This window comes from Trichomycterus rosablanca, chromosome 16 (genome assembly GCF_030014385.1).
Source record: "Trichomycterus rosablanca isolate fTriRos1 chromosome 16, fTriRos1.hap1, whole genome shotgun sequence".
NCBI lineage: Eukaryota > Metazoa > Chordata > Actinopteri > Siluriformes > Trichomycteridae > Trichomycterus > Trichomycterus rosablanca.
The window spans coordinates 20720198-20732330 of record NC_086003.1 but is presented as its reverse complement, the minus strand read 5'-3'; the positions used below and the strand labels follow the sequence as shown (position 1 = coordinate 20732330).

The following is a 12133-nucleotide window of genomic DNA, read 5'->3' as shown; positions in this document are numbered from 1 at the left end:
TGGTTGGGGTCGGTAATGACGTTCATTCCCTGGCTCATTCCCCTGTTTGTGAGCGTCTCATTTTCAGGACGCTGCTCGAGTCTCCTTCGCCATCCTTCTCTCTCTCTCTCTTCCTCGGTGATCCTCTTTGCCTTTGCTTGCTATTTTGGCAGACGCTGGCATGATGAATCTCTGCAAATGTCATGGACTGAGTAGGCTGTGTGTACACAGGCGCTGCAGGACATTGAGCGAGGAGAAGAAGAGGCGAGCGGTGGACGTGTGACGGGTGAAGGAAAGTTGGGGGGGGGGGGGGGGGGGGGTTAAGGAGGTTAAATGATACATGTAGCACAGAGATGGACGTGAGAGATATCAGAGATTTAACCACAGAGCTAAATCAGAAGACACTTGTAAGGGACATTTACAATATATGGACTTTCTGTTCCGGCTGTAACAGCCTCCACTCTTTTGGGAAGGATTTTCATTGGATTAGGGATTAGAATTTGGGTCCATTTAGTCATAAGAGCATTTGCTCTTGTAGTATAAAAACACTCATGATTGATGGGAAAGCATGGCTCACAATCATCATTCCAATTCATCCCAAAAGTGTGGGGTTGATCTCAGGCTATGTAAAGTCCAGTGAAATGTAAACTTCCATTCTTTTCACATCCACCGAACCAGAGTCATGAATCAGCTCTTGAAGTATGACATTTTTTAACATATATATATATTGAAAATGCATTTGTACTATGTTTAAAGGCAGTGGGGAATTCTGGGCACTTGTGTAATAAATGGCTGAACTGTTGTTACTGTTGTCCTAAATATTCCCAGTTTTCACTAACACTACTTGCTCTACGTTTACACTGGCAGTGATATTTACGTCCAACAAATTTACATTCACATTAATGGAATTTAGCAGATGATTTTTAAGAGGTGACTGAATTTGGGACCAAATACAATGCAAGCTATTTAGAATTGTGGCCACTTAGTGTGGCTTGGACTGGCAACCTTCCAGTAGTCCTTCCACTAGTCCAATACATTATTCACTGAGCTTACTAAGTTGTTTCTTTAATTTATTATGTATGTATTATTTATTGTTTTTATTTATTATTATTATTTTGAACTGTGATCTACATAATAAAAAGTGTTTATTTTTCAGCAGCTGCTAATTTGGGATACAATACAAGCAATTTAGGGTCGTGGCAACTTAGCAGTGGTGGGGCTTGAACTAGCAACCTTCCAGTCATTAGTCTAGTACATTAATTGCTGAGCTAACTCTAGGTTGTTTTTGTAATTTATTACTATGTATGTATTTTTTATTGATTTGTTTTTATTTGTTTTATTTATTATTTATTTGTTTTCAGTTGTTTTTAAATAATATTGATTTGTTTTAATTTGTTTTATTTATTATTTATTATTTTTAATTGTTTTATTATTTATTTGTTTATTTATTATTATTATTTGTTTATTTTTTGTTGGTCACATGGTATGCTGTTTTAAAAGCATTCTTTAATTTATTTTTTCAAGCCATTTTATTCTGTTCATGGTTGCATGGGGGTTGTTTAAAGTAGCCAAAAACCAGAGTACCCAGGGTAACCCACAAAGCTTCAGAAAAAGCATTTTACGGACTGTGACCTTCATAATAAAAAGTGTTTATTTATTTTTCAGCAGCTTTTAACTTGGGACCAAATACAATGCAAGCAATTTAGGGTTGTGGCAACTTGGAGGTGGTGGGGCTTGAACTGGCAACCTTCCAGTCACTAGTCTAGTACATTAGTCGCTGAGCTAACTCTAGGTTGTTTTATTATTATGATTATTTTGTATTTATTATTATTATTATATATTTATTATTATAATTATTTATTTTTTATTGTTTTTATTTATTATGTATTTGTTTTTAATTGTTTTATTTATCATTTATTATTATTATAATTTTTTTTTTTTTTTTTTTTTTTTTTTTTTTTTGGTCACATGGTTTTAAAAGCATTCTTTAATTTATTTTTCCAAGCCATTTTATTCTGTTCAGGGTTGCATGGGAGTTGTGTAAAGTAGCCAAAAATCTGAGTACCCAGAGGAAACCCACAAAGCTTCAGAAAAAGCATTTTACGGACTGTGACCTTCATAATAAAATAAAATAATTTATTCCTTTAGCACCTGTTATTTGTGCTAAATCTATTTAAAAGCCATGTTAAGTAAAAGACAAAGGATTAAAGGTGGCTCACTGGCTAGCACTGTCCTCTCACAGCAAGAAGGTCCTGGGTTCGATTCCCAGGTGGAATGGTTTGGGTCCTTTCTATGTGGGTTTCCTCTGGGTGCTTCAGTTTCCTCCCACAGTCCAAAGACATGTAGTCAGGTTAACTGGAGATACAAAACTCTTACCTAGGGGTGTGTGCTTCTGTGTGTACTTGCCCTGTGGTAGACCTTTGTGGGGTGTTTCCTGTTTTGCCCAGTGAATTGTGCCCATGTTGCCCTTAAATAGGATAAAGAAGTGGTAAAACAGACATTGCCAAGCGGCCAATCATTTTTAGGCATTGTTAGAACATTGTGGAAGTATCATTGATTACCATTGACTACTGGAAAGATTCACAGCACTTTAAACCACTATTACTCACTTGCGTGATGCATGTTTGATTCTAAATATTTCATAATTTCACATTCCCTTGGACAGGTACTTCTGCTCCATGGGTCAAAACCTGCTATTCAGTATTTAATCACAAGACGCTGACGCTGTCATACCTGTCTGGTCTCATGGCCGTAAATGCATATCATCCATGCTAACACTGAGTTGGGTAACTTATTTAGCTCTAAAATACCCCTCCCCCAGCAGTCAGTGATTGGCAACTTGGTATCTGCCTTATAAGGACTGATCAATAAATCTCTAGCATGGAAGTATGTTTCATTTTATGCATTTTAGTGTAACTAAAATAGCTAAATTCAATAGTTCAAGGGATAATCAATGTATTTCTGACCATGTAGTGTATGAACAGTTTGTTTTGCATCTGCAGTTGGGACGCATTTATTCAGATTAAAGATCCTAGCGTTTAAACATAGCCTGTGTGCTAATGCGGGGTGAGCAGCATGGTCACTTGACTAAATTAGGTTTGGAATTGAGCTTAATTGCCCTCCTGCTGCTCACCGCCAAACATCAACAGATGAACGCTTGTACGCACAGGCATACACACACACACACCTTTCATCCAACTTCATCTTCAATTCAAACTACAAGGCAAAGGGATTTTTTTGTTTTGTTTTGTTTTTTTAGAAAATGTGTCTGTGTGTGGTTGTGGGTCCCCGACGTCTCGGTTCTCTCCGCCAGCTGTTCCAGGTGTCTCTCTCTGTAAGGTCCTCAGTGTTAATGGTGAGGAAAAAAAGAAGAGAGGAGTGTGGCGAGTGATAAATTGTGCTTGTTACAGCAAGCAGTGATTTGTCACTCGGCGAATCCGACCACGTCTCACCACACGCCTTCATTTCCCGTCTCTTCATCGTTCTGCTGAAAGAGGCTCGATGCCGGCCAGGAAAGTGACAATTGCACTTGTTTTTTTCCCTCTCTCCACTTTCGCTGAGAGCTGACGTGAAATCAAAATCACATTACATCCGGAGAGAGTGTGTGCGTGCACGAGTGCGTGTTTGATCCGCGGTGGGGATGGACTGAGGCGGCGGTGAAGCCGGAGAGAGCGGGCTTGATTAAATTAGCAGCACTGTTCACACTGCCTGAGAGCACTTTGTTGTGGACGGAGCGAAAGGCAAAGGGCCCTGATGACACCATTCCATCACACCCGAGCTGCCGAGAGGGATTATTTTACTCTAACACACACACACACACACACACACACACACACACACATAGGGGTTTGGCTCTGTACAAACAGAAGTTGTGATCTGTCATGTCAATCATAATACTGTAATAAATTCTTCTTCGTTCTGTAAAGATCATGTTTATTTTATTATGTTTGGTCATCTGAGCTCACTGTACACAATAAAAATAGTCAACAGTGGGTTGTGTTACTGTAATAACATGCCCCAAAATGCCTTAATCTGTTTATACAATGCTAACTTAATTACAATTAAAAACAAATCTATGACTGTTGGCATTTGAATATTACTACTACTAGCTCTAATATAATAATAATAATAATAATAATTAATAATAAATAATTAATAATTAAAAATATTCGTATAATATAAAAATAATAATTTTAACGTATATTTATGTCACATATTTTCTCAACACAGGATACTGTTTAATAATAATAATCATTTAATTATTATCTAATATAAAATATTATTTTTTTTATTCAGTAATATAATGAAAAATTTATATGTACAGTATGTCTCATGTACAAAACATAATTATTTACAGTGCAAACTTGCCAAATATTCTCAACACAGGGTACTATTTTATAATAATTATTTAATTATTATTTAATATAAATTATTGTTATTATTAAATAGTATAATTATAAAATAATTATTTTATTTATATTTATTATATTTATATTTATAATTGTTTACAGTGTGAACTTGCCAAGTCATTTAAATTAACACTTTTTTTAAAGTGTACTACTACTAGTACTACTACTACCAATAATAATAATTGTATATTTTTATTTATCATTAAAAATATATTATAATAATAATACAATTATTAAAATAGTATTATTAAATAGTATAAAATTAAATAATAAATTTTATTTATATTTATGTTACATATATTCTCTGGGCTCAAATACATAAAATTTATTATTAGTTACAATGTAAACTAATAAAACCGAGTCATGTTTTTTGTTAAATAAATTTTTTTTTTTAAGTATTACTACTACTACAATTACTACTAATTATAATAATAAAAATGATGATTTGATTTGTTTCACCTATATTCTCAACACAAGGTCACATTTAAAAAGATGCATAATTAGTTCTAAAATGTATTGTAGCAGAGCTCATATTGAAATGATTTTTTTATATCTAGCCCTGTTGTTGGTTAATGTTTGCACACTATTCAAGACCTGCGTGCTTCACTGTTCAGTGCAGCCGCATCATTAAAGCTGGGTTAGGAAGCAATTATGTGTGTTGATAGTGTGTTATGTACTGTGTGCCACGGGAAGTTTTAAGTCTGTGATGCTCCAGTAAAAGTCTGTGAGGCAGTTTCTGAATGAAAGAGCTGTCCTGGGTGCATTGCTTTGCCATGACATGTTCTGCTACGCTATGCTGTACTGCAAATACTGTAGATAATCTTCATCTATGCAAAGCCCTATTTAAACTAATGTAACTATGTAACATCCCTTATTTAAAACATTAAAAATAGCTAAAGTATGTCGTAATAATTTAATTGTTGCTTTTTATTCATTGTCTAAATAATACTTTGGCCAAGTTAACTTTTACAGTAGCAATTATTAACTAATACAATAATAGTAATAATAATAATAATAATAGAAATTATAATAATAAATTCAACAGGGCTTGATGGGTAAAAAGTACTGTACTGTACTGTAAAAGAAAAATAAAGAATAGAACTTATTTAACTTACATTGATTGCACTCATCTATGAAAAGAATCAACCAATTTTTATTCAGTTAAAAACTACAACAAAAATTAGTTGCAGGAACAGCAGCCATGCTGACTGTTGATCTCGGATAGATAAACTCAGAACTGAATTAACACTGATGTGTTATTGTAAATCACTCTTCATCCAGTTTTAATTTAGACTGCAGCCCTTTAACCACCTTATCAGATCTAAAGATCATGTAATGAATTTACATTTTATAAAGGGTGGAATATTAAAGAATTCTAAATTCTGTTTATTTATTATCCACAAAAAGTTTTTAAATTTCCCATCTAGCTGGTTATTATGACTTTAGAAAAGTCCAATAAAAAAAAGATGGATAAAATAAAAGTTGACAAAAAATACAGTATAAGATTTGACTTTTTGTTGTTAATTCATCTGTCAAATAAATAAAATGTTTTATTAATAATAATAATAATAATAATAATAATAACTGAGCATAATTGGCAGTGCCTGCAGCAAATACTAATTGGCCACCCTATCTGCTAGGGCGGGACGACCGGACTTTGTGTGGGTGGGATCTTCATACGCTGTGTAAGGACCCTGATTTGGCAACACTTTGCATGTCTCTGTTTTGTTTTCGTAAAAAAAGTACATTTGTTAAATAAACTACTCGGTTTCATAAGGATTTTATAAAATTCTAATCATTTAAGTCTAAATTGTTCTTAACTGCTAGTGTTCACCAGATATCTTTTTCCTTTTCTCACCAACTCTCACAGAGAGAAACATAAATTGTCCTGTGGTGTGAGTTGTAATAATTTTAAATACAGATTAATTGTATTCTAGGTTTAAGGGTTTCGTAGTGTGTATGTACAGGGGTTGGACAATGAAACTGAAACACCTGTCATTTTAGTGTGGGAGGTTTCATGGCTAAATTGGACCAGTCTGGTGGCCAATCTTCATTAATTGCACATTGCACCAGTAAGAGCAGAGTGTGAAGGTTCAATTAGCAGGGTAAGAGCACAGTTTTGCTCAAAATATTGCAATGCACACAACATTATGGGTGACATACCAGAGTTCAAAAGAGGACAAATTGTTGGTGCACGTCTTGCTGGCGCATCTGTGACCAAGACAGCAAGTCTTTGTGATGTATCAAGAGCCACGGTATCCAGGGTAATGTCAGCATACCACCAAGAAGGACAAACCACATCCGACAGGATTAACTGTGGACGCAAGAGGAAGCTGTCTGAAAGGGATGTTCGGGTGCTAACCCGGATTGTATCCAAAAAACATAAAACCACGGCTGCCCAAATCACGGCAGAATTAAATGTGCACCTCAACTCTCCTGTTTCCACCAGAACTGTCCGTCGGGAGCTCCACAGGGTCAATATACACGGCCGGGCTGCTATAGCCAAACTTTTGGTCACTCGTGCCAATGCCAAACGTCGGTTTCAATGGTGCAAGGAGCGCAAATCTTGGGCTGTGGACAATGTGAAACATGTATTGTTCTCTGATGAGTCCACCTTTACTGTTTTCCCCACATCCGGGAGAGTTACGGTGTGGAGAAGCCCCAAAGAAGCGTACCACCCAGACTGTTGCATGCCCAGAGTGAAGCATGGGGGTGGATCAGTGATGGTTTGGGCTGCCATATCATGGCATTCCCTTGGCCCAATACTTGTGCTAGATGGGCGCGTCACTGCCAAGATTGGTTTGATGAACATGAAAGTGAAGTTGAACATCTCCCATGGCCTGCACAGTCACCAGATCAAAATATTATTGAGCCACTTTGGGGTGTTTTGGAGAAGCGAGTCAGGAAACGTTTTCCTCCACCAGCATCACGTAGTGACCTGGCCACTATCCTGCAAGAGGAATGGCTTAAAATCCCTCTGACCACTGTGCAGGACTTGTATATGTCATTTCCAAGACGAATTGACGCTGTATTGGCCGCAAAAGGAGGCCCTACACCATACTAATAAATTATTGTGGTCTAAAACCAGGTGTTTCAGTTTCATTGTCCAACCCCTGTATATTGTTCAGAACTGTTTTTTATTCTATTCTTTATTTGTAGCCTTTTTATCCCTCACAAAAGTGGAACTTTGTTATAAAATAATAACAAATGTTTTCCTTTTATAGTTAAATAATTTAATGTTTAAAAAAAACATGAGGATTAGATTAACTGTACCGTAATAAAAGCCACTTAATTTTATTTCAAGTGATGTCACACCACATGATATGATGTCACATCACAGGACAACATTTACATTACAACACTTAATTTACTGTGTGTGTTACTATTGTGTTGTGCATTTGTGCATTTTAAAACTTTTAGTGGTAAACATGTATAAAATAATGCCAAAGCAAAGTTTATATTTTATACTTCATTTTTATCACTCTCACAGGGGTCTAAAAAACAATAAAAAAACACATTTTCATCTAAAAGTAAAACTGTTACATAAAACATTCCAGTTTGCAATACTGACACAAGAAAAAACACATCTTAATAATAATTTTAAATATAAATCAGTTGTATTCTAGGTTTAAGGGTTTCGTAATGCAAACTATAATTAATATTTTGTGTATGTATAGTATTCATAGCTGTTTTTTAAATTATATTCTTTATTTGTAGCCCTCACAGAAGTGGAACTATGTTATAAAATAATAACAATCTGATGAACTGTGTTTTCTTTTTATAGTTAAATGATTAAGTGTTTAAAAAAACACATGAGAATTAGATTAACTGTACCTTCATAAAAGCCATTTAATTTTTATTATTAAGTGATGTCACACCACATGATATGATGTCAAACCACAGGACATTTTCATTACAACACTTAATTTACTGTGATAATGCATTTTAAAAGCTTATAGTGGTAAATATGTATATGTAAATATATGTAAAAAAATATAAATATAATATAATATAAAATATGTTAGATATTCCAGATGTAACCCATTTATTTTATAACTCTTTATATTTTAGACTTTATTTTTACTACCGTGACACCACAGGTGATTTTGCATATTAAATAATATACTGACACTAGAAAAAAACATATCTTAATAATAAAATAATTATTTTTATTTGATTATGGTAAAATCAGGAGTCTCACCCACCCACAGATATTATGCTTGTCTTGGCTTTTCTAACCGTCTAACGTCGCAGTTAAATTGAGTTCATTTTGCTCTCTTTAATTTATGTATTTAATATTTAAAGCTACAAATGTACATTTACTGAAGAGTGTAAAGATTTTTATTTTATCTTATTTTTTAGAGTGTAAATAGTTTTTGTGATTTTACTGCTACTGTCATTTCTCTCTTGCTGCTACTCTATTGGAGAAATGCCATTCGAAATGTCATTGTACCTATAGATTTAGATTGTGTTCTATTTTATTTTATTTAGTTACATTTGAATAATTAAAAACATACATCTGACTAAATTTAACAATCTAATAATATGGCCTCAGCTACTTGTGTTCTGAATCTATTTATACAATGAATAATGATGAATTAAACGTTTCATTACACATGAGCTATGTGTTACGACTGCACTGTCTGCATTAAAGGACTCCGTCATGTACTGATATAAAAGCTCCTGATTTCCATTTTCATTTTTCATTACTTGTGACCCCGAGTGGAACAAATATATGTCACTACCAGAACCATTATGTAACATTTACGTATGTACATTTATTTTACAATTATTAGTTTCATATAGGGTTTGACCCCGCCCCACCTAATCAGATCTTATAATTACGGGATCAATTTCACAGCCCAGTACAAAAAGTAAAAACATATGTCAGACTTGAAAGAATTTCTGTTTTCTATTCCGCCGATGAAGGCCACTGCATCGTGATTAATTCAGGAGCAGCAAAGCACATCAAAGCTGACCTCCTTTCAGTCTGGTGCCATCAAAGAGCAAGGTTATCTGCATAAGTAAAAGTGCTTCTTTTTCTCCTCAGTAAGCTGTTTTGACATTAAGCTCCTGGCTTTTTCCAAAGCCGGGCCCTTTTCTGTTTGCTCGTGGTCTCTCATTTTCCACTGATGCTTTATTTCTATATTCTTTTGTGCTTGGCTTCTAATATTCAGAACTAAAGAAAGCATCCATCTATGTAGAAGAACCATAGTGGCTATAGGTTAAGCTATTAATATCAGTCGGTATTAGACATGTTGTAATGCTCACTATGTGTTGGCACAGAAGAAATACTTTCATTTCTATTTCACATATTTCTTCACCGCTGAATTTACATTAACCCGTGAGCTTCCTCATAACTAATTCACTAACACATGTTACCCCTGTGTGTGTGCTGGCTCCTCAGGTCGCCCCCTCCCTCCCACGCCATCGCCCAGCCTGCTGCCCCCTGCCCCTCCACCTCCTCCATCGGCCTCTCACCCCTCCGTTGCACCCTCCATCAGGGAGTGCCAGATGCTTCTGCTGGACAGCGACTCGCCTCACACCATGCTGGAGCCTCCTCCCGAGGACGAGTTCTCTCACAAATCCTATCTGTTCCGACCTCAGCATCCCGCTGCTGCTGCAGGTAAGGCATGCCACCTCCATTGCTACATCCACCTCTGACTACACCTGTCCACTTCTTTGTTTTTCTTTCTCAGCTTGTACTTTGTTTTTGAATATGTAATGGTCAGTTTGCTGTTGCAAATAAATATAGTGGGATTCATTTGCAAATATTAGCAATTTGTGATGAAGCTTGGACTTTTATTAAAAATGTTGTGATGTCCATTAAAAATATGTCATGTCATGTAATGTGTGATGTATGGTTTATAATCAAATGTACTGAAATTGTATGTTGTGCAGGTTTGCAGTTTTCTGAAATTATATTAAGTTGTTGCAACCAGTTATTGAGCAAACACTTTTTTTTAGAGAGGTGAAGTAAGTATTGTTGTTGTCTTTAAAATAAATTAGATTGTATTTTGTGTTGATACTCAAGTTTTTCCTGTGAAAAAAATATGATTATCATTCAGTGTGACACATGCAGCAATGGATAAAATAAAAAAGCAGACAAGTACTGTTTAACAGAACTGTATATGCTTTATATAGTGCCTTTAATTATATTAAAAATATTTATATATCATACATAGCTTTGTTTTGTGTTATGTAATGTCATATAACGTTTGAATAGAATTAAGCATTTGCTATTGTAAAAGTAATCAGGGCCTAAATAATTTCTCTGTGGACTTATGAACTGGTAGAACCAGAATACCAGCCAATATTATCAGTGCAAATGTAACTTTATTTTAATAAAGCACTAATGGTAGGACAGGAATACACAGTGGAATTTACACTTACTTTCTCATCATCTGAGTGATCACATCGCTCTCACCATATGTATGTACCAAGAAGAAGTTCACACAGACCATGAGAAACGCCTCACATACATCAGCTAAAGCAAGAACCAAACCCTGAATCACAGGAACCATAGCGTCATGCCATACCCTCCCTACCAACTGTACCACCATGCTGGACATCAGTAAAAATGAAACATTCATTCACTCATTGTCTGTTTAACTATGGCTTTATCCTGGTCACGGTCGCAATGAGTGCAATTTACACACACACACACACACATACACACAGTCACATCTAGGGGCAATTTAGTATCTCCAGTTAACCAGACTGCATGTCTTTGGACTGTGGGAGGAAACTGGAGCCCCTGGAGGAAACCCACACAGACACAGGGAGAACATGCAAACCCCACGCAGAAAGGACCCAAATCGCTCCACCTGGAAATCGAACCCAGGACCTTCTCACTGTGAAGTGACAGTGCTACCCACCAAGCCAACGTGCTGCCCAAAATGAAACCAGTGAAACAGAAATATCAACTCTTTATTATCCTATCGTTGTTATTGTTATAGCGGTAGTTTAATACATTTATTATAGTTATAATTACTGATCTGTACAAATTCAATATTTAAATGATTAGACTGTTGACTGTAAAATCTTTAATTTAAATAATCATTTTAATTTAAGTTTTTGTGTTTCTAAATCAATCGCATAAATACCTGCAAATTCATTTAAAGAAAATAAAAACAGTTAAGCATCTGATAATGTCAGCCACTTCTTGGAAATATGTCTATAGGACTTTGTGCACTTTCAGTCAACAGAGCATTTGTATGGCTAACTGGGCACTGATGTTGCAGGAGAAAGCCTCAGTTGACGTTCCAGTCCATTTCAGGGCTCTGTGCAGGACGCTGGAGTTTCTTTAAACCAAGCTTTGCTTCATGTCTTGGAAATTGCTTTGTGCACAGGGGCACAGTCATGCTGTAAAAGGGCAGGTTCTTTCCTATACTAGGGGCAGCTGTAGCCTAGTGTTTAAGGTCCTGGACCAGTAATCAGAAGGTTGCCGATTCAAGCCTCACCACTGCCAGGTTGCCACGGTTGGGCTCTTGAGCAAGGCCTTTAACCCTTAATTGCTTAGATTGTATACAGTCACAGTAATGTAAGTCGCTTTGGATAAAAGCGTCTGCTAAATGCCGAAAATGTAAATGTAAACTGTTGCTGCAAAGTTAAAAGCATGTGTTTTTAATATGAGTGATTCATATGATTGATTTATTGCAACTAGAAGTGGTCAACTGCAAAATAGGCAACAGTATTCTTGGGTAACTGGATTTCGATCTGCACTTCTGGTTGCTGTTTATTAA

General features: G+C 35.6%; 1 protein-coding gene across 2 annotated transcripts in view; it reads left to right on the top strand.

The window, feature by feature from the left end:
• The window catches only part of tenm2b (teneurin transmembrane protein 2b), a 431647-nt gene that overhangs the window by 291660 nt on the left and 127854 nt on the right, over positions 1-12133 (top strand). For both annotated transcript variants that reach the window (XM_063011444.1, XM_063011445.1), the window contains one exon: positions 9796-10014. In XM_063011444.1, coding sequence (XP_062867514.1) covers positions 9796-10014 — 219 coding nt within the window. The remainder of the gene's footprint in view (positions 1-9795; positions 10015-12133) is intronic.